At 41.5% G+C, this 27,585-nt stretch overlaps 1 protein-coding gene across 1 annotated transcript in view; it reads left to right on the forward strand.

Annotated features, from left to right (window-relative positions):
- The first annotated feature begins 5,628 nt into the window (after nt 1-5,628).
- Nucleotides 5,629-27,585, forward strand: part of ARHGAP24 (Rho GTPase activating protein 24) — a 1,010,562-nt gene continuing 988,605 nt past the window's right edge. The window contains exon 1 of the mRNA XM_089670543.1: nt 5,629-5,780. Within this exon, the coding sequence (XP_089526669.1) occupies nt 5,696-5,780 (85 nt within the window). The 5' untranslated portion in view covers nt 5,629-5,695. The remainder of the gene's footprint in view (nt 5,781-27,585) is intronic.

Genomic DNA, 27,585 nt, shown 5'->3' on the forward strand with positions numbered 1-27,585 from the left:
TAGGGTGCTGTATGGCCTTCCATTGCTGCTGCCTCCACCGCCACCCTGCGCCATGTGCCTCTGTCGTCTGCTCACGCTGCTGACGGCTTCCGCTTTTTAACCGAGGCCTGTGTTTGGCTTCCGAATACTGCTGCATCCACCGCCACCCTGCGCCATGTGTCTCTGTCGTCTGCTCACGCTGCTGATGGCTTCCGCTTTTTAACCTAGGCCTGTGTATGGCTTCCGAATACTGCTGCCTCCACCGCCACCCTGCGCCATGTGCCTCTGTCGTCTGCTCACGCTGCTGACGGCTTCCGCTTTTTAAACTAGTCCTGTGTATGTCTTCCGAATACTGCTGCCTCCACCGCCACCCTGCGCCATGTGCCACTTTCAGGTCTCCTTACACTGTCGGTGGGTTCCATTTTGTGATAGGGTGCTGTATGGCCTTCCATTGCTGCTGCCTCCACCGCCACCCTGCGCCATGTGCCTCTGTCGTCTGCTCACACTGCTGACGGCTTCAGCTTTTTAACCGAGGCCTGTGTTTGGCTTCCGAATACTGCTGCCTCCACCGCCACCCTGCGCCATGTGTCTCTGTCGTCTGCTCACGCTGCTGACGGCTTCCGCTTTTTAACCTAGGCCTGTGTATGGCTTCCGAATACTGCTGCCTCCACCGCCACCCTGCGCCATGTGCCTCTGTCGTCTGCTCACGCTGCTGATGGCTTCCGCTTTTTAAACTAGTCCTGTGTATGTCTTCCGAATACTGCTGCCTCCACCGCCACCCTGCGCCATGTGCCACTTTCAGGTCTCCTTACACTGTTGGTGGGTTCCATTTTGTGATAGGGTGCTGTATGGCCTTCCATTGCTGCTGCCTCCACCGCCACCCTGCGCCTTGTGCCTCTGTCGTCTGCTCACGCTGCTGACGGCTTCCGCTTTTTAACCGAGGCCTGTGTTTGGCTTCCAAATACTGCTGCATCCACCGCCACCCTGCTCCATGTGCCTCTGTCGTCTGCTCACGCTGCTGACAGCTTCCGCTTTTTAACCTAGGCCTGTGTATGGCTTCCGAATACTGCTGCCTCCACCGCCACCCTGCGCCATGTGCCTCTGTCGTCTGCTCACGCTGCTGACGGCTTCCGCTTTTTAAACTAGTCCTGTGTATGTCTTCCGAATACTGCTGCCTCCACCGCCACCCTGCGCCATGTGCCACTTTCAGGTCTCCTTACACTGTTGGTGGGTTCCATTTTGTGATAGGGTGCTGTATGGCCTTCCATTGCTGCTGCCTCCACCGCCACCCTGCGCCATGTGCCTCTGTCGTCTGCTCACGCTGCTGACGGCTTCCGCTTTTTAACCGAGGCCTGTGTTTGGCTTCCGAATACTGCTGCATCCACCGCCACCCTGCGCCATGTGTCTCTGTCGTCTGCTCACGCTGCTGACGGCTTCCGCTTTTTAACCTAGGCCTGTGTATGGCTTTCGAATACTGCTGCATCCACCGCCACCCTGCGCCATGTGCCTCTGTCGTCTGCTCACGCTGCTGACGGCTTCCGCTTTTTAAACTAGTCCTGTGTATGTCTTCCGAATACTGCTGCCTCCACCGCCACCCTGCGCCATGTGCCACTTTCAGGTTTCCTTACACTGTTGGTGGGTTCCATTTTGTGATAGGGTGCTGTATGGCCTTCCATTGCTGCTGCCTCCACCGCCACCCTGCGCCATGTGCCTCTGTCGTCTGCTCACGCTGCTGACGGCTTCCGCTTTTTAACCGAGGCCTGTGTTTGGCTTCCGAATACTGCTGCATCCACCGCCACCCTGCGCCATGTGTCTCTGTCGTCTGCTCACGCTGCTGACGGCTTCCGCTTTTTAACCTAGGCCTGTGTATGGCCTTCAATTGAAGCTGCTTCTGCTCCGCCACTCTGCCATTGGACTCTTGATAGTCCTCTCCCCATGCTGCTGCTGGGGGGATTTTTTAACATAGGCCTCTGTATGGCCTTCAATTTTAGCTGCTTACGCTCCGCCACTCTGCCATGGGCCCCTGTACCGCCTTCTCATGCTGCTGCCAGGCCCGTAATCTGCCATGGGCCCCCGTACCGACTCCTCATGCTGCTGCCAGGCCCGTAATCTGTCATGGGCCCCTGTACCACCTCCTCATGCTGCTGCCAGGTCCAGAGTGTGTTATGGGTCCCTGTACGGCCTCCCATTGCTGCTTTCTCCATCGCCACACTCTGCCATGTGCCACTTTCAGGTCTCCTCACACTGCTGGTGGGTTCCATTTTGTCATAGGGTGCTGTATGGCCTCCCATTGCTGCTGCCTCCACCGCCACACTGTGGCTCCACACTCTGGTTTTGGCCCCGTGACTGCCCAAATGAGTGAAGTGTGCGGTGATTCTAAGATCGACGGCACTCATCTGCATGTCATACTGACTGACAGTATTATTTCTCTTCCCCAGCAGACTCCAAGGGCATTTAAATTAAAGGTACAGTGTTCTGCACTAATATAAAGGCTCTCTGAAGCCTAGAAACACCCTTTTTATAAGTTAAATTCGCAGCGAATATATTCGGCACGAAGCGAATTTAATCGGCGAATTCGGCGAATCAGCCGAACCGAATTTTTGAATAATTCGCTCATCTCTATTAATCATCACATTTAAGGGCTGTTAGGGAGTCTGGACATGGGGGTACAAGAAAACAGAGCATGCTAAACCTTTACTAGAAAAGTGGAGATCTCCATATAAATCCAGCTGCCCATATCTACTAATAATTTGACATTACCAGTAACTTCAATCAATTCATTTTTTTTTAATTGTTTAGGTTTTGAAATGATGTCTTAGTGGCGTCTGTACTCTGCTCCCATGTTCGGAGAATGAGCTCCTTCCTCACCACTCTAGGAGCAAGTCTGGATCACTCTTTTGTTTGTTGGGTACCCTCAGCAGTAATAAATATGATAAATATGTCTGGCCCTGTTGTGGCATTAACAATTAAGGTGTCCGTTTGTGAACCAGCGGTAATAGATCGCTGCTCAGTTCTCCGGCATTCTCGGAGAAGACAGTTCTCCTGTGAATGCAGTTTATGAAGCAGTTCTCCGAACGAAGGGAGAACGATCTCCAAACGCTGGAGAACGGTCTACAAACTCTGAAAAACGGCTAATTTTACTATAATCTCTCGAGATTATAGTAAAAGATCAGTTTACTAAACAGAGGTAAACTATCTCTGCTTAGTTTTCGGTCCCTCTGATTCTCCAGCTCTGGGCTGGAGAATCTGGAGGGAGAACACAGATCTCCAGAGAAGGGCTGACATGATCTCCTGAGTGTCATAAACTGTGAATGACCAGAGAATAGCTGAGATCTGTTGAATCGCAGCTATTCTCTGTGTCATAAACGGACACCTTTGTTAGCAACCAATGTTAAATCTACTCCCTGGTGTGGATTTATTAAAGGAGTATGTAAGTGGGGCACCCGGCTTCTTTCCATGTGGCTGTCACATATATTTGGTCCTTATCTACATACAGGGTCTTTGGGCATCACACATGTTCTCCACCCAAACGCACATTTTATTCATGTGCACGGATGCAAGTTGTGAACTTTCTTGCTAGGGGCATATCATGAAAGCAATAGGCCCGTGTGCAAGGTCGAAAGTGGGCCCTAGGCATCGAGAAAGATAAAAGTGCACTGCTGTGAACAGTGGGCGTGGTTTAAATTGCATTAAATATAGGGTGTGGCTTAAAGAGTTTGGTTACATAGAGTGCTTGACAAATCTTGAGTGCAATTAAGAAGCAGTTCATTGCTGGCTGTGGAGTGTTTAATTCACAGATTTCCTACTTATTTTTTATTTTTTTAATATTTTCCAGCTTTCTTCATTTAGAATACCCCCACAGGCTCTTAGCAAGGTGCATTAAGATAAATGAATGAGGAACTGTTCACCTAATCACCAGTACAGAATGTATTGCGGTGGGTGGTATGTGCAGGAGAGGGGTGCAGAGTGTATGGCAGTGGGTGGTATGTGCAGGATAGGGGTACGGAGTGTATGGCAGGTGGTGTTATGTGCAGGAGGGCGGTGATGATGGGTTGAAAGTACATGGTGTGAACAAGCCCTAATTCATTGCTCCAGTACTGCAGAGGCCACTTTGTAGTGGTATGCATTGAGAAACTGAAGCTAGCTACAGTCATACAGTACCAGGACTGGCCTCTCACCCGCCCTGTGGACATTGCTCTTACCCCCTCCTGAACCCTTCCTGCCATCTGAACCTCCTTCCTCAAGTTGCTTCGCACAATTCTCTCCTGGCAGTTTGCAAAATCCCACCAACTTACCACCATGCACACATCCTGAAGAATGGACCCTCCTGGGATCCAGAGCTTCCCGCCTCCCATCTACTCCCATCCCAGCAGTTGTCAGCTGCAGCTTCACTTCTTTCCCTGTAAGATTTCTGCCGACAGTGCTGGAGCACACTGAGCTGAGAGAATGGGAGTATAATTCATGCCAGCAAGCAGACAGTGTCTGTACAAATGTGAAAGGAGCCAAGGTTTATGTGAAAGTTATAGCATCTACAAATGGCGATATATATACTGGAATTTTTTTTTTTTAGTAATGACAGCGATCAGCGACTTATAGCGGGGCTGTGGCAGGCATTCTGACACTGGGTGGGAACTGACTTGGTGCCACTGACATCCCCAGTGACCAGTGCTAATAAAAAACACTGACACTGGGCAGGAAGGGGTTAACATCTGGGGTGATCAAAGAGTTAACTGTGTGCTGTGTGTGTTTTACTAGGGAAACATGCTGCTTTGTATTTCTCTGCTGTACAGAGAAATACAAAGCAGCATGTCCTTGCTGGCAGGAGAAAGACCTTTGTGGTTTACACACAGTTCTCTCCCGTCAGCTTTCTTCAATGACTGCCAGGTGCCGGCAGGGAATCTCCGGCCGGGACCGGTGATTGACATCCCTAGCCGCCAATGGCGGTGTGGGTAGGGCGACGTGTGCGTGTGCCCCCTGCCCAGAAATTCACATCATGTATATATACGTGATTTTACATAGTGCTGCTGCCTTGTAGCAGTAGTTCTAATATAGTGTCGGGAAAGCGGTTAATTTGCACTCTGGCAGTTAAAGAAGCATTTGACAGTATCTGTCTGCAGGGTTTAAAGTGACTGTAGCAATGATCATATGAAGCTTGTTACCTGGCTGCAGCTGGGTTAAACATCCCTGTTCATGGGTTCTACGAAGCAGGCACAAGTGCTCTTGCAGGCTGAAGCTTTAACTACTAACAGTAAAGAAAAATAGAGCATTTCAGGTTGTTTTAATTGCTCCTGTGGAAATCATTGAAACATGAAAATTAGAATAAGAATGGTATAACCACTGTGAAGAATATCTGTCAAGACTACGGACATTGAGTCACCAAAGGGGCTGATCAGTTCTTTTTTCTGTTTCAAACAGTCACCTAGTGGAAGGCTTGAAGAGGTAAATTACGTGGAGAAAGCATATGGGCTTTCTGGTTGGTTAGTTTTGAAATATCAGAACGTCTTCAACCAATCTGAGCTAGAGGAAAGGAGAGCAGCAGATTCATTTCATTATAAAGAAGCACTTAACAGATCGCTCTTTCTGAAGTGTGTGTGTGGTTCTTTTTTTTTTTTTTTTTTGGTGAGCATATTTCCCAGCAGCAGCAACAGTTTATAGACGAGCAATCCCTCTTCTTTCCCAACGATTATTTCTACTTGGTGTGGTATATGTATGAAATATGATGAGTCTTCCATCTGCGTTGAGAGAAACTCTGCTCCCGGGGCTTGTGGCTACTGCGTTCAGCCAGACACACACAGGATTCAGTGAGTACTCCATAGTCAGAATTTCTTGCTCTGTTGATTTGTGCTATACCTGTTACTTATCACTGCAAGTCTAACTGTTTGGCTAGTTGTTTATGACATATTGGCGTGACGAAGAAAACGCTTACCTCTCACCTGTCTACACTAAGTGACCTCTTTAACTCGTAATATGCTAAGCAGGGTTAGTGTATTCCAGTTGCCTTGGCAGCAATCAGATTCTCCATGGCACAAAGGCCTGCGATAAACAGCTTGTGTTCGATGTGACATTGTTATAGTTGTTCTGCTTTCAAAATAAATGCATGTTTCAGCCACCTGTAAACAGTAATCTTCATATGTGCAACCCCATATGATTATTGGAGGATACGGCGCTTTCGAGTCTTTGCGCATTTTAACCATTATACAACTACTGTTTTGTATCAGGTAACCTAAGCCGATGCAATAAACAGGTTTTATTTTGATCAATAATCATTTCAGAAGAATTTTGAAATGGTGCAATTGAATACAAGGAAATGTGTGCAGTTTGTAGAATTGTTCGAATTGAATTTTATATTGGAAGTATTTGCACCTGAACAGCGTTTATGTTGGTCGCACAACAACTACGTGCAGTAACCCATAGCAATGACATCAATTTTCAGTAGCTCAGGAGAGGAATGAAAATTGATTTTATTGTTTCCCTGGGTTACTGCATGTATAATATAAAGGCAATGGTACTGCAGATGTTTTTAAAATATATCCCATAAAGGCAAAACGTATTTTTTTTACAAAAATCAATTTTTTTTAATTGGACTTGTATCAGAACAGCTGTATAACATTGAATAAGTCTGCGTGACTCATATTGCAAGTGCTTTTCTTTTTAAATATCATTGAACTGGCTTGTATAAATATAATACTGGTGTTGCCTCCTCCCAAATAATGAAGGTAAAGCAAGCTGTGGTACTTATTGCTGGCTGCCTCTTTGCAGATGTGTTTTAATTGTCAATACAACTAAACCGTGCTTTTGCTTTTACCTCATGGTCTGCTATCAGTTCCAGCAAAATGCATTTCCATGGTAACTGTTTAAAGAAGTTAAGCAGCGTGCGCTCAGCTTGTCTTTGACATTAGAATATAATATAACTATGTCATTATTTTGCAGTTAAAAAAAAAAATATCTGAAAGAAATGTTTGCTTCTTACATATCTGGGCATTTGGTTTGCAGGGTTGTATGAGGTCCAAATGGTAGATGCTTTCTTTATTGAGAAAAAGCACCAAGTGCTTGTAACTATTGCTCAATAAGGAAAGAGTCCGTTAGAACAACGGACTCAGGACTGTTGTCATTTTATTTATTTATTACAGGTACTTATATAGCACCATCAATTTATGCAGCACTTTACATATATTTTACATTCACATCAGTCCCTAACCCTCAAGGGGCGTACAATCAAAAAAATAGTTTCCCAAATTAAACAAGGTTGTCATTGGGAGGTGTTCCATGGATTGCAATACTTAGCTCCTTGCACTGCATTTATTTATTTGTAGGTACTTATATAGTGCCGTCAATTTACACAGCACTTTACACATATATATTGTACATTCACATCAGTCCCTAACCCTCAAGGGCGTACAATCTAAAAAAAATAGTTGCCCAAATTAAACAAGTTTGGCAATATATATATGTAAAGTGCTGCCTAAATTGACGGCACAATATAAGTACCTACAAATAAATAAATGCAGTGCAAGGAGCTAAGTTCCATGGATTGCAATACTTAGCTCCTTGCACTGCAATACTTAGCTCCTTGCACTGCATTTATTTATTTGTAGGTACTTATATTGTGCCGTCAATTTAGGCAGCACTTTACATATATATATTACATTCACATCAGTCCCTAACCCTCAAGGGGCGTACAATCTAAGGTCCCTAACTCACATTCATACATACACATACTAGGGCCAATATAGACAGGATCCAATTAAGCTACCAGCATGTCTTTGGAGCATGGGAGGAAACCGGAGTACCTGGAGGAAACCCACGCAGGCACAGGGAGAACACGCAAACTCCAGGCAGGTGGTGCCATGGCTGGGTCATATGACTGAAAATGAATATACTGCAATCAGTTTTTGGCATTTAAAATTTGCATAATTTTTTGAATAATTCAAGTATGGTTTTTTTTAATAATTACCGTTTGCATGTAACAGTTTAAGTTATTTATTAAATTTACCCACTATAAAAAAATTGTTGCCCAAATTAAACAAGGTTGTCAACGGGAGGTGTTCCATGGATTGCGATACTTAGCTCCTTGCACTGCATTTATTTATTTGTAGGTACTTATATAGTGCTGTCAATTTATTCAGCACTTTACATATATATTTTACATTCACATCAGTCCCTAACCCTCAAGGGGCGTACAATCTAAGGTCCCTAACTTACATTCATACATACACATACTAGGGCCAATTTAGACAGGAGCCAATTAACCTACCAGCATGTCTTTGGAGTGTACTGAAAATGAATATACTGCGTTCAGTTTCTGGCATTTCAAATTTGCATCATTTTTTGAATAATTCAAGTATGTATTTTTAATAATCACCATTTGCATGTAACAGTTTAAGTTTTTTATTTATTAAATTTCCCCACTATAAAAAAATTGTTGCCCAAATTAAACAAGGTTGTCAGTGGGAGGTGTTCCTTGGATTGCAATACTTAGCTCCTTGCACTGCATTTATTTATTTGTAGGTACTTATATAGTGCCATCAATTTATACAGCACCTTACATATATATTTTACAATCACATCAGTCCCTAACCTTCAAGGGGCGTATAATCTAAGGTCCCTAACTCACATTCATGCATACACATACTAGGGCCAATTTAGACATGATCCAATTAACCTACCAGCATGTCTTTGGAGTGTAGGAGGAAACCGGAGTACCTGGAGGAAACCCATGCAGGCACAGGGAGAACACGCAAACTCCAGGCAGGTGGTGCCATGGCTGGGTCATATAACTGAAAATGAATATACTGCATTCAGTTTCTGGCATTTAAAATTTGCATCATTTTTTGAATAATTCAAGTTAGTTTTTTTTAATAATCACCATTTGCATGTAACAGTTTAAGTTATTTATTTATTACATTTCCCCACTATGAAAAAATAGTTGCCCAAATTAAACAAGGTTGTCAGTGGGAGGTGTTCCATGGATTGCAATACTTAGCTCCTTGCACTGCATTTATTTATTTCATGTACTTACATAGTGCTGTCAATTTACGCAGCACTTTACGTATATATTTTACATTCACATCAGTCCATAACCGTCAAGGAGAGTACAATCTAATGTCCCTAACTTACATTCATACATACACATACTAGGGCCAATTTAGACAGGAGCCAATTAACCTACCAGCATGTCTTTGGCATGTGGGAGGAAACTGGAGTACCTGGAGGAAACCCACGCAGGCACAGGGAGAACATGCAAACTTCAGGCAGGTGGTGCCATGGTTGGTATTCGAGCCAACAACCCTAGTACTGCCAGACGGAAGTGCTAACCATTTAGCCACTGTGCTGCCCCCTGCATTGATCACAAATGGTGTATATTATCTGTACTACTCACCAGAACCAATGTATAGTATTCAGATACCAACGTATTATAGATGCTGACAGAGCTACATAGATGCACATAGGGCAGTACTGTAGTAAACAGACAGTCTTAGCCAGGGGTTTTATCAGTGGGAATGTGGGGGAACGCAGTTCCTGCACCATCAGCACTGAATGTATGTAATGGCGAGGAGTGCTGGAGGGTCAATTGATGCTGGCTGCGGGGGAATCTATTGTCACTGCTGGGAATCTATTTTTGCATGGGTCTATTGTTGCTGGGGGGTCTTATGTGGCTGGGGATCTTATGTTGCTAGAGGGATCTCCTGTTGAGGGAGGAGTCTATTGTTACTGGTTGCTGGATGGCCTATTGATGCTGGGTGCTGGGAGATCTGATGCTGCTGCTGGGGATCTATAATTACTAGGGTGGTATTTTGTTGTGGGGGATCCAATGCTGCTGGGGGGTCTATTGTGTGGAGGATCAATTGTTGCTGGCTGCATAAGAGCCACTGTATTTTACTGCTGCGCTTGTTATCATTAACACATCACATACAAATTACTTAGCACCACAAAATGATACTTGGTTCTGTATTCTCTAAAGGAGGGCGGTACTGGGAAGTGGGTAGGAGGTGGAACCAAGGGACAGAGCTTGGAGGTGGTTAGGGGGGCAGAGGCAAGGGGTGACTTAAAAGGTGGGGAGTTCCTGCATCTATTCTCTGAGAAAAAAAGCCCTGGTCTTAGCTCAGCTAGGTATTGGATGATCAGGAGAATGGTCAGCTCAGGTTCTAATTCAGTGGAGGACTATCTGTTTGGGTCCTGATAGACATGTTACAGAACCACAATCTCCACGTTTCCAGTAATAGTGGGCTAGCATCAGATATTCTTTTTATTCAAAAGAATGAAGACTAGAGTATCGAATGGTTAAAACCCCTTTCAGTTGTTTTTTTTTTGCCATCTGTGTCGCATTGGGGAGATTTCCCTTCACTTCCAGTCCTGTAGACACAACAGGGCATTACAGGAAATCTCTCCAAAGACAGTGAAGTCCCCTTTTACAGAGCTTTCACTGGAACAAGTATTCCCCATTGAAAGATTCTCCTCATTTTCTTTTCCAGTGACAATAGTGGCTAGGGCAAATAGATAGGTTGAATCTCCCCAGCAGAGAGACAGACAACAAGAAAAACCCAATGGGGTGCTAACCTTTTTATTCTCTAGCCAAAGCCCAAAAAACAAAAGTTTTGACTTTAGATAGTAAATCAATAGACATGATGAATGTTCGCTAACATTGTTGCCAAGGAATGTGCACCTGTGCTCATTTCTAGTCTTTACATCCTGCTGTCAAAGCATAATTATTGATCACAAAAGGCATAATACTCCTGCAAAATAGCTGTGGCTTTCGTGTATTCTGAAGAAAAAAAAAAGTAGAAAGAAATCATACAATATTTGAAATTATGTTTGTGTGGACCAATGTTGCTGAAGAAATATCTACAGAACTGTGTACAGTGACTGTGCTTGGTCATATTGATAAATTTTATTTACCACTGAAAATCATACACCTATGTAACCAATATAAACCTGGAAAATGCATGGCATTCCTTTCATTGTACTACCTGTACTGCTTTCCTTTGGTGTCCCTTTTTTTTTTAATACAAAAGAAACTAGCAGTATAGTGTGCATGCATTTCTGGACTCTCTTTCCTTTAGATGGTATGATACCAAGTAAACTTAAATTTGTCATCTAAAGCATCCCTTCATGCAAGTACTATGAAATAAAAATACACTCAAGAGATCTTTGTAGTGGATAGCTATACTGATACAATATAAAGGCTCTCCTTAGGAGAACACATATAGCACTCACTCCTGAAGGAGCTTCTGGACATTATGGGCCCTCTTATCCTTTCTACTGGTTTTCAGCTCCCCAAAACGGTTGCTAAGTCACCAGCAGTGACCGAAAGCCAGACATCCACATACGACTTCTTTTTTGTGAATTTTATAGGGAGACAGGGTTTTGTGTTACATGATACCCAAAATCATCAACCAAAATTCCCTCTGATTAGTATTACCTTCAAGTAAGCATATCTTCAATCCCTCTCACAGGCTAATAGCGAACCAATAGGGTAAGGCTCGATAATTTGTAGATGTGGACCTTTATTCAGAGATGGCCATCTGTAGATGTGGACCTTTAAGCAATCTGTACCTAACTGACTGACCTTTAAAGTGTCGGTAAACCCAACACTTATTTAAATGTGCTTTCATGTAACCCCCCTTGCTCCTAGGTGATGTCATTATAGCCCACCTCTATTATGTCATTCATCAAAAATAATGCACAAATCTTTTTAAATATTACATTCTAATAATATTTAAAACCTTTTATGGAGCTGTGCTATGTACTGTATGTTTATTTGCCATTAGGAACTTTTTTTTGTATTTGTCATATGACTGCTCCAGTGCCAATCAAAACTGTGCTGGCATGGGAAGCTGGTACAGACCTCTTCATACAACATCATCGTCATTTTCTTCCTGCATTCTCCACCTCCTGATCTTTCCTCGCTGCACAGAAACAAGCAGGGAAATGTCACATGACCGCTGCACAAAGGATCTAAAAAAAGTATTTAGAAGATTTACTTCAAGAAATAAGAGGCAGAACTAGTATGTATTCATGTATTTACAATGCTTCATGATAGCTAATCAATGAGTTTAATAACACTTTAAGCTGAGACTGTCAATAAACTGAGCAGAACTATTCTAAAAATGCTTCCCTTAGAAGTCACCTTCTGTATTCTCAGGCCTTAACATAAGACAACTGCCAGTACTTGGGCCCTGGAACTGTATCCTCCCCAGGTAGCAGACCTTGGAGACAAAGGACTTTTACTGGCAAGAGTCCAAGAGACAAAGGCCATAATCCCGCACACTGGATACTCTCTAGAAAAAGATTGGGAGAGAAGAACTCTTCTAGAAGGTCTTCCTAACTATCTATCTCTTTCCCAGCTCACTCCACTGGCCTCGTAGTAATTGATCAAGGTGAAATAAATATTCATAACCGTCAACATTTTATCTTCCCACTCTATCCACTAACAAACATTCCCCAACAGGAAGCCTACCAAACCCAGTTCGCAGCACTAAATTTAGACTAGAGACACTTCAGTTTGGCAGCATCCCTACATACATGTAAATTCATTATTCTCCTTGGAAACCATAATTAACTTGCAGATAATAAAATAATTATACACATAACTTTTAAAGTTGTGAACACTTAACGTTTAGCACAGTCTGTGGTAATTATAATAATAATAATTACGTCTTGGGAGAAATCTGTCACTGTGAAGAGCAGGGGTGGACTGACGATTTGGAAACTCGGGCACTGCCCAAGGGCCGGGGGTCAGTAGGGGGCCCCATGAGATGCCCCTGGTACCTTTTTCATAGTCTTTTTTGAGTTGGGCATGGACACAGGTGCCCCATGATCCCCTATTGCCCGGGGGCCCCATGAGTTGTCAGTCCGCCCCTGGCGAAGAGTACTGGATACGCAGCAGTTTAGAAAGCAGTTTTTTCACAGAATGCAGAGGTCGACATTAGATTAGTGTCAAAATCCAGTTAGAATCAAAATCAATCCTCAAAATGCATCAATTCAATAGCTACAGTCCTAAAGGTCACAGTGTAAATATGAAACTGTGTCCCCTCTTTCCTGTTCCCACTAGGTCGTCATACATTTGGCAATTTGGTAGATCAAATTTTCTATTCGATTTTTCGTTGAAATCTCAAAGCAATCAAAGACATAAACTTGTGGTTTCAGTTGGGTGTATGGAGATAGAATTGAAATTGCCCCAAATGAACTTGGCAGAAAAAATCTGATCATGTTGGACAAAATTGTCATTTTTTTCTTTTTTTATCTTTCAATCTTGCCAGGTTGAAACCCTAGCCATATTTCAGCTGGTGTGGCCAAAATAGACAAACAGGTTTATTATTTGAGCGAGAACACAGGTCAAAGCTTAATTATATGTTAAATGACCCAAAGGATTAATGCTTTGGCCCTGTCAAACAGTCCAGCTAAGAGGATGGCACCACTTTATCTGTTAGGCCTCATTCACACAGACTTCCTGCATTTGTTTTATTTAATCACATAGAAAATTGACCTGGGGAGTATAGAAATCTGATCATGTTGGCCAAAATTGCCATTTTTTTCTTATTTTATCTTTCAATCTTTCCGGGTTGAAATCCTAGCCATATTTCAGCTGGTATGGCCAAAATAGACAAACAGGTTTATTATTTGAGCAATTACTCAGGTCAAAGCTCAATGATATGTTAATTGCAGAAACCCATTGGCAGACAATTAGGTTTTACTAGCTTATCTCTACCAAAGCAATCAACACGTTTCAACAGATTTGTGATATTAAAGTTTAGATTTATTTTAAAAAGTTACCTTTCCTGTGCAGTGGTATTGCTTAGAGTGGTTCCACTTTTTTCAGTCCCCTGTCACTGCTGTCTGCTCCTCCTCTTCTCTGGGTGCATCCATAAGCCATGCCCCCACTTCCTCTTCGCCAGAGTTTGACAGCAGCAGGGGTCAGCACTGGATCAGTGACTCAGTCAGGTAGGTGTTTATAGATGGAGTTGGGTAGATAGTGTTTTTTTACCTTAATACAGATAACGCATTAAAGTAACAAACCATTTTGCCTTTAGAACCACTTTAAAAATGGCAAAAATGGTACAAATGGTGTCACCCTTCCCAAGCTACAGCAACAATATAATGTAGGAAACATTGCCATGAGTAGGGAATAGTTCTAAAAGAAGAATTTGTTGGTTATGTGTTAGAGAAGACACTGGTAGCTTGTGATGAGGCAAAACAATGTTTTACTTGTGTGGCTTAAGTTGCAAACATACAGAGCACATTTCAGCAGACATCTTCTTGGTTTTTGAAGAGAGAAAGAGAGGAAAAGGAAGAGAGAGAACCAACAAGTTTTACACATATGCACAACTAGTAACCTTAGTGTACAGTGCCATCTACTGGTCAAGTGATATTAACACACAATACTATATAGTACATGCTGTTGTATCTCCAACAGAATTTACAGAAAGATAGTGGTCATCAAAAGTACTTGAAAAGAATATTCTTCAACTGTGGTTGTAATTTAAAGCTCTTTAACATGTGATGTACATTTAGTTGCCTAGCATTTTTAATTTCTGAGTTTGTAGTGCTTAAAAATGTTCAAGTAAAAACAAAGGCATTTAAAATGATCTGTAAATATCCATAGCTTACATAAATACAGTATATGGAAGCTGCTCTACCTGCCAAAGGATTAATGTTTTGGCCCTGTCAAACAGCCCAGCCAAGAGGATGACACCACTTTCTCTGTTAGGCCTCATTCACACAGACTTCCTGCATTTGTTTTATTTAATCACATAGGAAATTGACCTGGGGAGTATACAATTTGTTTTGGATTGATATGCAAAATGTACATCCATTTATCATGGTTTACATGCATTTACACATACGGATTTTTATTTTTTTTTCAAAACAATGCAAGTGAATGTAAATGTCCTATGCATGCATATAAATGTGTATAATAGCATGTATGTAATTGCCTGTGTGAATAAGACATTACAGTTAGGAATTCAGTACTGTGACCACCCCCACCCACTCAGCCTTCTGACTGGACAGTATCAAAGCAGGAGTGATGATTTTATGATTTTATCCGTCTGCATTCTCAGCTCTTTTTTCTTATTGGTATGTTGCTTTTCAATATATTTTCATGCAGAAAGGATCTACTTCTTTCTAACCAGAGCAGGTAACTCAAGCGTGCTTACAAACATGAGTCATAGAATTTCTCATGGGAAGAATATTCCATCTTGTACAAACTTGGGTGCTAGAAAAGGTATGAGTGACAGTGTTCCTTGGTTAGTACTTACTATGGATTTTCTTCTTTTGCTGTGAATGCATAAATAGACTTTTGGCACACTCATTCTTCATGCTTACATTTGATTGTTTCGGGGACCCACAGGGCTACCGTGTTTGTTAGAAAATTGCCTCTCAAGATAAAGATTGCACCAAATCATACTTATCTTTGGGTGCAGCATTCCTTCAACACCTATTTCCTTCAACACCTATTCTTCCTGTGAATATGGAAAATGTTTTAAATGGGGTATAGTACTGAGTTTGTACCCTTCAATTTGGGCTGTGGGTTTTTTCTTCATCCTGGCTATTTTGACTATTTGCTTCCTGTTGGATTTTCACCACTGAGGCCTGCGAATGCACAATCTTTGGTGCCCAAAGCAACAACCTTCCCCTAGGATCAACTAATTTACATGGCTACATGGTAAACTCAGTTCTGACTACACGGAGCCCCTTTGAAGTTCCCAGGCGAGCCCATAGTCTATTACAGAATGAAAGGAAACATTTCTCTCAATTACTTCCTGTAAATATATTGACTTCCAAAAGAGAGGGAACTAAAATGATACATCACATAAATATATTTGTTAGGGTTCTGCTTGATTTAAATTGTTTTGCCTTGGTGTAGTTTGTCAGATAGTGTTTTGTTAAAGTATAAGTAAACACAATCACCATATGTCATATAAGCTTTAACAAATTGTTATTAATTCAAAAGTAATATTCAATATTCATTCAGGCAATATAGTATAATTTTAATATATATATAAAAAAATTATATATATATTTAATAAAAAAAACAACACTTAGGAAACTTACGCAAACATATAGTAAACTTTACAGGGAAAACCTTGTACTCTTCTATAGCAATATTAGGGCACTTTTTTTCCAAAGGAAACCTTACCACATCTCCTTTTTTGGTTGTATAGCATCTAGTAAAATCAACATATTACCACAACTTTACGTTACTCAACTATATGAAACACTAGCAATGCCTATACCTGATCCTCACGTTAAAAAAAAAAATAAAACATTTAGCCAAGGGGGCCTGTCTTTTCCGGATATCTCCAATTATTTCTTAGTGGCTCAGTTACGCACCTTGGCTTCATGGTTTACATTACAATCCTATAAATGTTGGACTGTGGTAGAAAAACAGTGGCTTGTGCCCATCCATCCTAACTCAATGCTGAGGTGTGGCAATGTCCCTATAGCCACATCTGCCTAAAGCTGGCCATACATTATACAATTTTCTTGTTTAATTTCCTTTAGATTTACCTTCAACTATGTAGCTCAAGAGCCTGCCTGATTATATACAAATTGAAAGTGTTTAGGTTTGACATCATATTATATGGTTTTGGTAAATCTAAGGGAAAATTGTAGGAAAAATATGTATAATGTATGGCCAGCCTTCCTTAGACCTCTGGCACTTCTCCACACACTTTGGTATCAAGCTAATCAGCAGTATCCTACTACAATAAGCACCTCCTTAGTTACCGCCTTCTTCTTTAAACCGAAAATGCCAGGCAGTCTGACCTCACAGATGTCTCAACCATGGAGAAACAAGGCCTTGTTTCAGTTTGTTTATCTTTTGGATGTTAGAAACAGGATGCTGCTTTCTTTTCAGGTCCTCCAAATTAAACATAACCTACCTAAACACGTTCTGTGGTTATCTACAAATTCGCCATTAAGCTCAGTAAATAACTACCATACTGCAATTCCCTAAATTGACTCAATTTGAGTAAACTTGCCTGGTGGGCCCCTGTTGTAAAGGCCTAATCTCTGCTATCTAAAAAATGTTGATTTCTCTCCCCTCGAAGACCTCAGTAACACATTCCTATATGATAAGCGGGAGCAGATTTTGGGGGAGGAAGTACCTCTAGAGACATGGGAAACTATATGGACTCAGGATTCTAAAATCTCATTCTGCATGGTATACAAAGAGAATCAATATAAAATACTCTTTCACTGGTACCAGACTCTTTGTCTTTGTTACTTACCTTGCTTCTCCTGTACCAATTTAACTGTTAAATATACATAGGAAATGTTTCCTTGGACACTAGTAATTGAACGTGCTTATTTTTCTGGTGAACAATACATTTGTACAAGTATTTACTTCACATATACTGTATAAGAATCCTGAAAGGTTAGCCAAGTGGAAGAGACTCCTATCTCACTTTTAAAGAGACTTGGAGAAATAAATTAAAAAATTCTGCTTCATCTCAGTAACCTTATTATATTTCTTAGAAAGATCAGTAACAAATATGTGTGTATATACTCCCTATTCAATTTAGTATTTATTTTTCTCCAGTTTTGCTGAGCTTCCATCAGAAAATGTAATCTCTTATGACCAGCAATGCTTTTAGTGCTGTCTATGAGTCAATTTAGGATAATGTCTCTTATGTAAAAGTGTATTAACTTATTGTAACCTCCATTTTAAAACTGACCCTTCTAAAGCAAAGTCAATGCACAATCAGTCTGTTTCCCACGTGAGCTCCATACTCGATTGCTATTTATGTTTCCCTGTGCAAAGGATTTTATCTTATGTAGTTACTTGTACTAAACCTTTGCATGGTTGAGCATTTCTGCACTCCCTCTTCCTGTTGTGTTCTTCCTCTGGTGTCATGTCTAGGAAAGGTACTTAAACTTGCTTAGTGCAATTTAGGAATTGCCTGAGCAAAAGACCTGCAATTATGTCCCCATGACTTCTGTTCCAGTTTCTGAAATCCATCTATGACCTCTGCCTGTTTTTCGATACCTGTATTGACCTCTTGCTTGAGGTCAAGACAGGCTTGATAATATCTCTGTGCCATATCTTGTTGATGTGTTGCCAGACCAGGTTTATCTGCTTCAAAACCCATCACTCCTTGGGGTATGAACATCAAATGGCTTTTCAAATTCTGACCCTCAGCCCTTTTTAGGGTCTACAATCGTCTGGAGATGCAGAGGATCCCCTACCTCCATGAGATTTCCCTTTATTGCTTGTTCTGTAGATACAACTGAAAGTATGAGTAAATCTCTCAAAAATTAGGTAAAACCCCTCTTAGACAACTGTCACTATAACAAGTGCCCCTGTTGGAAGATTTCCCCTAAATTTCTGTTCAGGAGACAACTCGGACATTGTATTTTCCAGTCATTTCAGCCTGAGTGAAAATGGTCACCAGTAGAAATATTCCATAGGGTGAACACAGGCAGCAATAAACACTCAGCAGGGGTAACTCTTTACCACTCTATCCAAAACTAAAAGAAAGGGCTTGGTTCAGATATACTTTAGGCAACCTGAAATGTACCAAAACTGCTATATTTGGTCAGATCACAAAGTGATCTGACCAAATATACTGTTTTGTGTAAGAAATAAATTAATAAACCAGAATACTGTTCTGTGTAGGAATTAAATTAATGCTAATCTTCCTAAAATATAGACAGAGAATTTACTTTCCTAATTGTATAAACAGTGAACATAATATGTAGGCAAATATACAGAAATAGAATCACAGCAACACATTTCACCTATGTATAATTATTCAAGAGAGATGCCTTATTGAGGCATAAAGAAAGAATTGATGTCATCTAACAGATGCTATTGCCAGCAAAAAATATTCGTCACAAGTCTGATATGTTTCCCCCTTTACCATCTCTAGTCTTGTGGCTTTCCTTGTCAAGGCTGTTCTTTTTCAATTGTGTCACTGTGGGGTTTATTTACAAAAGCTGGAGAGTGCGAAATCAGGCTCACATCTGCATAGAAACCAATCAGCTTCCAGGTTTTATTGCCAAAGCTTAATTGAACAAGCTGAGGTTAGAAGCTGATTGATTTCTATGCACTCTCCAGCTTTAGTAAATAAACCCCAATGTTTCTACATTCTTTATCATATCACATGTATATGATAATCCACCCAGATTATAGACAGTACTCCAATCCTTCTTCAACTCCAAACCACTAGGGACTCTCTGCTCCTACGTCCCTTTGCTCCAGTTAAAGTGGTTGTAAACTCTGTTTTTTAATTTTACCTACAGGTAAGCTTATAATAAAGCTTACCTGCAGGTAAAATGAATATCTCCTAAATGTGCACCGTTTGGAGATATTCTTTCTTCATTAAATCCAGCGCATGTGCAGTATGCCGTTCCTTCAGAGCTGTGTGGCGTGGCTTGGGACTCCGGCACGCATATGCAAGAGTGACATCATCGCGGCCTGGTCTGTCAGAATGCCAGAGCTCGCAAACCTGGAAGGAAGATGGGTGAAGATGGAAGCCTCTACAGCGGTGATAGTGAGCCACTGGAGGGTTTTGTTTTAGGGTAAGTTTTATACAATGTGCTAGTATGCAATGCATACTAGCACATTATGTCTTTCCTTGCAGGGGACTTTTATTTTTTAATAATGGGCTCAGTTTACTACCACTTTAATGGAGGTTATTGTACCTTTAAGACTCATATAGATGTATGCTGCCATATTTTGCCTTGTGCACCCCCCAGCTTTCCCCTCTCCTTCCCTGTCAGCAAAGGGAAGTATAAGCAGAGAGTCTCTAGTGGTCTGGAGGTGAACAAGGATTGGAGTACTACGTTGAAATCTGGGTGGATTACTTTGTGATTACCTAAATTTTTTGTAAAAGGGTTTTTTTTGGTTGTTGGTTTTGATTCTGGAGACATAGCTATGACAAGGGTTTACTTCATTTCATGATATAAATATATATTCTACTTCGTTTTTCCTTGCAGAGAATATTTTTTTTTGTTTACAAACTTTTTATTGGAAAGGCAAAATACAAAGACTGTGCATTATAAAATGTAGCACAATGAACAGTAAGAAAGGGTCAAACAGGTCATTTTCATTTGCAGAAAAGCAATCACAAAGTAAAAATCAAGTACATGAAAGAAGTATACAACAATGCTGACATATCGACAGCACAACTCACAATAAATGAGGACAGATCTGGTTGGGATAGGCATTCAATCTAACAGTAGATGTCAATGCATCCTCCAACCATCCCATTTATTGTTGAATAAATTAATCCTATCTAATAAAGTGTAATGGATACGTTCCATGAGCATGACCATATCAATTCTCCATAAAACAGAAGCTAATGGGACTACGGGTGATTTCCAATGCAGGGCAATGGCCCATAGGGTGGAAACACAGATTGTATGAATCAACCTCATCAAACTGGCAGGAACCCTCAGAAGGGGCAAACCTAATAAACAAATCTGTAGTGACAGAACAACAGGAGAACCCGCCAAAAACATGTGCATGAGAGTTCCAGCAAGGCCGCAACCCCTAAAACAGAGGTGCGAGACTCCCAGTAACATAACATGTAGTCTGGAAGGGGTATAATACCAACAGGTAAGAACCTTAAGGGCTGTCTCTCGAACCGAAAGGGATCTAGAACCCCTGCGCATGTTATCTAACATGGAGTCCCAGTCATCATCCGAGAATGTGACATTACAGTCAAGCTCCCCTTTCAATCCTATAAGAAGGGAGAGAGGTATAATAAGCATCCAGGAAAAGGTGATATAGGTCTGAAATAAGGCCCCTACCTCTAAGAGAGCCACGGCAGATACGTTCAAAATAGGTGATTTGAAAAGACGGTGTCAGACCAAAATGGTGTCAGATTAAAAAGTGACGTATTTGTAGGTAATGATAATGTTCGCGAAGCGGGGCATTAAAGAGGGTGCGCAAAAGGTCAAAAGAGATAAACGACCCCCCTCTTTGAAAGTCCGTTAGTCTAATAAGGGCTCAGTCATACCACCAACGATATGCAAGTGGACATGAGAAAGCCTTGGCAAAATTCGGATCCCAAAAAAAGATGACACCAGAGGGGCAGGGGAGACAAGGCCCAATTTAGATTTATATCGGGACCAAAGTGTCAACGTTTGAAACACTATAGAGTTATAACCTGACAAGGAGCATGGTAGGATATTAGTCCATAACACACCTGGATGATAAAATGTGCGTATCAATTGAGATTCAAATCTAACCCAAGGGATTGGGAATTTAATAACGGCCCATTGCGCAACTTAGGAAAAGCGAGCGGATAAATATTAGAACCAAATTGCTCGTTGCAATTTGTACAAGACTAGAGAAGTAAACCGAGAACGTCAATTTTGCCAAATAAAATTATTAACCATCCATTGGAAGTTATCAAGAAACGATTTAGAAACCAATACTGGGAGCACTCTAAATAAATAGAGGAGTTTAGGCAAAATGTTCATTTTCACTGACGTGACTCTGGGGTACTTATGCCAAATTTTGAGCAAGGTATGAAGATGGGACACACATGGTGGGTAATAGGCCGATAACAGTCCAGAGTCCCTGGGCATAAGATAAACACTTAAATATAGAATCCAGTTCGTGGCCCAACAAAATGGAAAAGAACCACGGAGGGACTCACCTAAGGGCTGAGCAATATTGATGGGCATAGCTACTGATTTGGAGAAGTTAACAGTAAGACCTGATATGGATGTAAAATTATTCAACAAGGAACATAAATTAGGCAACGATACCAATGAGTTAGTAAGAAAGAGCAGAACATCATCAGCATACATGCATAATTTGAATTGCAAAACCAAAAGCGGGCATCCCGAAATATCAGGATGTGACCTTATGGCAATGGCCAGGAGCTTAGAATTAATGCAAACAGTAGGGGCAAAAGCGGGCAACCATGGCGGGTGCCCCTGCCCAGGGTAAAAAAATCAGAATTACAGCCAGGCAGTCTAATCCTTGTTTGAGGGGAGTTATATAAATGTACAATTTACAATTCATTATGAAATCCCATACGCTGTGAAAACGACAACAGAAAAGGCCAAAGGACACTGTCAAAGGCCTTATTAATGTCTAGACTTAGTAATAAGACTTCTTTGGAATGCAAATTAGCATCTTGTATGACATTTGGAGTAAGTTGTATGTTATCCGTAATGAGCCTATTTGGAATAAACCCTGATTGGTCAGGCGAAATCTATCTGCCAAAATACGACTAAAAATCTTTAAATCATTATTTATAACAAAAATAGGTCTATAATTTTGCGGTAAAAGGTGATCTTTTTAAGGGTTTGGGCAACAAAGACATGTTAGCTAAGAGCCTCTCATCAGGGAACCTATCCCCCTGTAAAACCCCATTAAACATTGCAACCAAATATGGGGCAAGAAGAGAGGCAAAGTGTTTATAGTAGCTGGCTGAAAACCCGTCTGGGCCTGGGGCCGTGGACCGTTTCAAAGTATTAATTACCCTAAGGACTTCCTCCAGCGTACATGGGGCATTAAGAGCTGAGGCCTGAGAGGGAGTGAGAGAGGTATAGAATCAAACCAGGATTCAGCCGCGGGAGGAGTGACCGTACGGGGGGGGGGGGGCTAACAGGGAGGAATAGAAATCTTTAAAAATATCCAAAACCTCATGGGGCAATGAGGAGATAGTACCTTCTTTATTACATAACTTATATACATGAGGGGGACAAATTGACTGATTAAGTTTGCGCGCAAACATAGTAGAGGCCAAATTACTATGTAATAAAAAGGATGCCTTAGACCAATGCAGTGCTTTCTCATTTTTCTGAGACAGTAGGGTATTCAGCTCAAGGTGCTTTTGGGCTATCATGTTTTTATTCAGCAAGAACGGGTTACCGATATGACTTCTATAATGAATTTCCAGCTCCCTGGTAAGCGTCTGAATCTGCCACCAACGTGCTCTATTTCTAGTAGCCACCATAGAAATAAGGCAGCCATGAAGAACCGCCTTATTCGCCACCCACAGAATAGCCGAGGAAGTGTCAGAAGTGTTATTTAGCTGAAAATACTCCTGAATTGACGTAGCTACTTCCTGACGAGAGTTGGGGTCTGCAAGCATAGAATCATTCAGACGCCAGGAGTAAAGGGTGTCCACTAGGCCTATAAAAGTGATGGACAATGATACAACATTATGATCAGACCAAGGACACAGTTGAATACCAGCATCCGTGGAGTTGGCCAGGATAATCGGAGAGCAATAAATATAATCCAATCTAGCATAGGAATTGTGAGGGTGGGAATAAAAAGTATAGTCCTTAGCCCCAACATTATGCGCTCTTCAAGAATCAGTCAATTGGAACAAATCTAGACATTTTGTAAGGGATTTCAGGAAAGTTGGGGAGAGGAATGAAGAGGTACTCCTATCTATCAACGGATTGGCCACCAGATTAAAGTTGCCGCCCACCAACAAATGGGAGGACAGATACTTATCAAGCATGTTGAAAAGGTTTGAAAAAAAGGTGAGCCGAATTCGGGGCATAAACATTAGCTATCGTAAGTTCAGGACATAAGAGGGTGCCCTTGATAATAATGAACCTACTCTCCGGATCTTGGTAGACCTGCTGAACTTCTAAAGGGAAAGAATTGTGGAGGAAGATTGCCACCCGCTTTCATTTAAAGGAGTGCTATGTGTAGAAAGCCTGTTTATATGATTTATGACAGAATGTAGGGTGTTTATCTAGTGCGAAATGAGTCTCCTGCAATGAGAGAATTTTCGCCCCTAGCCGCTTGTACTGAAGGAATGCTGTCCTGTGTTTATGCGGTGAATTAAAACCCTGGACATTATGGGAGAGGCAATATATCAACATTCTTGAACAAATATCAAAAAGCTCATGATAAAATTATTATACCAGGAATCATTAAGAAGAGATAAGTCAACCTGGGATGTAAAAAACCTAACCCTATAACCAAAGAGGTTAAATCTGACCTTTGCGGTATTATGCAATACCCAAATTACACAGTCATAGTAAGGAGATCAATTACACCATGTATTACAACTGTCATGTACCAAAAAAAGGAAAACAAAAACAAGTAAAGATAGAAGTGAGGCCAAAGAGGCCCCTATAACTATAGTAATAGGAACAAACCATGGATCAGGTAGACAATTCGCCCCACCTTAAAAGACAGAAAACCATATCCTCCAAGGGCTAAAATGACCCAAACCCTGCAGCCAACAAACATGGAGATCAAAGTAAAAACTCCACAAAACAACAATATCTCTGCTGACCATGCATGGCAACAGGGTGGGGAAGCATGGCACCAGCCTCCATGAAACCAACCTGCAAGCAACAAATTAAAGACATTCGACTCATAAAGGTCAAATTCTGCACGTCAAGAGATAGAGGGAGTCAGCCCAAACATGACGGACTCCACCAGAAATAAAATACCAAGGACCTGTCCCACATAACAATCAGATGCAAGCCAGAAGAGCAGGTAGCTAAGTTCACTGTCAGCTCACCTCATGTTGAATCCTCCTCCTGTCACGATGTGGGGATGGAGTGTTGCAAATAGGAAATATCCGAGGGGTTGAGGGTGGGGACTGAGGTGCGGCAGCTTCTGCAAGGCCCAGCTTCACCAAGATTTCCTGACCTTCCAAATTATTCGTGGCCATGTATACAGTTGTGTCCAAAATTATTCAACCCCCACTGAAATTGAGTGTTTTGGCCAGTTTGACATTGCTTTTGATCATTCAGTCATCTTGCTTACATTTACATTAAAGAGGCACTTGTAGGTCAGACAAATATAACATAACAGTTATAATGAAATAACCACAAATGTCTTTTCTGTGCTCACAGCATTATCAGTTTTATTCAACCCCCAAGTGACATTCAATCTTAGTACTTAGTACAGCATCCTTTTACAGTTATAACAGCTTTTAAACGTGAAGCATAGCTTGACACAAGTGTCTTGCAGCGATCTACGGGTATCTTCGCCCATTCTTCATGGGCAAAGGCCTCCAGTTCAGTCACATTCTTAGGCTTGCGCACTGCAACTGCTTTCTTTAAGTCCCACCAGAGGTTCTCAATCGGATTTAAGTCTGGTGACTGCGATGGCCACTCCAAAATGTTCCAGCCTTTCCTCTGCAACCATGCTCTAGTGGACTTGGAGGTATGCTTGGGATCATTGTCCTGTTGAAAGGTCCAACGTCTCCCAAGCCTCAGGTGTGTGACGGACTGCATCACGTTTCCATCCAATATCTCCTGGTACTGAAGAGAATTCATGGTACCTTGCACACGCTGAAGCTTCCCTGTACCTGCAGAAGCAAAACAGCCCCAAAGCATGATTGACCCTCCACCATGCTTCACAGTAGGCAAGGTGTTCTTTTCATCATAGGCCTTGTTCTTCCTCCTCCAAACATAGCGTTGATCCATGGGCCCAAACAGTTCTAATTTTGTTTCATCAGTCCACAGAACACTATCCCACAACTTTTGTGGTTTGTCCACATGGCTTTTGGCATACTGCAGTCGACTCTTCTTATTCTTTGGAGACAGCAAGGGGGTACGCCTGGGAGTTCTGGCACGGAGGCCTTCATTACGCAGTGTGCGTCTTATTGTCTGGGCTGAAACTTCTGTACCCACATCTGACAAATCTTTTCTCAGTTCCTCAGCAGTCACACGGGGACTTCTCTCCACTCTACGCTTCAGGTAGCGCACAGCAGTCGAAGTCAGCATCTTCTTTCTGCCACGACCAGGTAGCGTTTCAACAGTGCCCTTTGCCTTGAATTTGCGAATGATGCTTCCTAAGGTGTCTCTTGGTATGTTTAACATCTTTGCAATCTTCTTATAGCCATTGCCCTTCCTGTGAAGAGAAATCACCTCTTCTCTTGTCTTCCTGGACCATTCTCTTGCCTTCACCATGTTTGTAACCACACCAGTAAATGTCTAGAAGGAGCTGAGTATCACAGTCATTTTAAAGCTGCCTAATTGGTGCTTATTATGCTTGATTGCTGCTCGGTGACATCCACAGGTGTTTTCAATACCTGATGGAAAGCACCTGTATGAACCTCTGTTCTTCAGAGTGGTAGTCTTTAAGGGGTTGAATAATTGTGGCAATGAAGAAACCACATAAGAACCATTTACTACTGTATTACATAAACAATTGATGTCATTTTAGTTGCATTTGGGTAGTTACAACGTCCTTGTAGGATTTGATTCTGAATACAATTCCAAATGTACACTATAGTCCCTAAACCCCTTTACAGCATTGGGGGTTGAATAATTTTGGACACAACTGTATGCTTCCATTGTGGGGAATGATCAACTTAAAGGGAAAACCCCATTTATAGCGAATACGAGCCAAAGAGAAGGCCGCAGTGACCTCCTTCATCTTACACCGCTTCTCCAAAGTGGTTTGGGAGACATCTGGGAATATTTGGAGAAGCAAACCCTCCAGGGATATTGCCAGTGTGTTACGAGCAGCCCTAAGAATGTCCTCCTTAACCAGGAAATCTTTCATGCACAGGACTATGTAAGAGAATATTTTTTTAAAGGGATTCTCCTTTTATGAGGGTAGGGGGGTGTAATCTTCCGCAGCTGGGTATCCTATTCCACCACACAAAACATATTATTTTGAAAGCTTGCACATATGCAGAGACAATATCTCATTTTAGCTTATATAGGTGCCCTGTAATACACTATGGCAAGGTACTCAGCTTATATAACCAAAACATGCAGTACAAGATAACCCATTTTTACCAAGCTCAATAAAGAGATGAGAACATTTGTTTTCCTTTGCTGTTGAAACAGGTTCTACAGATGATTAAATACATTCATGTATCCAACAAAATATACAAAGCAGATACTGAGTAAATAGTTGTTATAAATATGCAATCAAATGATATGCACATTAACATTAAAGCAGCTGGCATAAAATGTGTCATGCGCTTACCTGCAACCCCTGCTTTTACACTTCTTCCTGTTTTACATAGATCTCTCTGTATGTCTGAAAAGCATCATGCAAATATTTGCTTCATGTATGCACCAAGTACTATATATAAATGCTGCATTGTGATGTGGTCAGTTAATTTATATACGGCTACCCTTAAAGTGGAGCCAATCTCTTACAAGCACATAATCTGAGAATATAGCTGACCGAGCCAAGCTGTCCACCACAGAGCAAAATCAGTGGCCTCTGCCAATTTGCTTGTATGGCAGCCAGCTTGGCTCAGTGGCTGACCATCTATTTTACATTTCCATGGTTTTTTTTGAGTTTCAAAAAACATACAAAAGAAGGACAAAAACATTGTCATACTATAAATGAGATAAAAAGTACTGTACACTGCTGTCATTTAGCAAACAATACAATATACATATCACTTATTTTCAAGCCATCCATGTAGAATTTATGCCATCACTAACAATTGGCATACATTAACCTATTGATAATCATCTCTAACAAAGTATGAACGAACTAGACAATATGGATACTATATTAGACAAAAATCATAATACAGAAGAAGAAAGTATAAAGATGAAATAGGAAAACTGAGGAAAATATTAGGAAAACAGTATTGGATACTGCAATTTGAGACATCATATCTACATATTGGTAATCTAGGCCATTAGGAATGATGCATCAGCTTTTCCCAAGGAGCCCATGTGGCATGA

This window comes from Staurois parvus, unplaced genomic scaffold (assembly GCF_062004578.1).
Source record: "Staurois parvus isolate SC_StPar_1 unplaced genomic scaffold, SC_StPar_1.0 ptg000091l, whole genome shotgun sequence".
Classification (NCBI taxonomy): Eukaryota; Metazoa; Chordata; class Amphibia; order Anura; family Ranidae; genus Staurois; species Staurois parvus.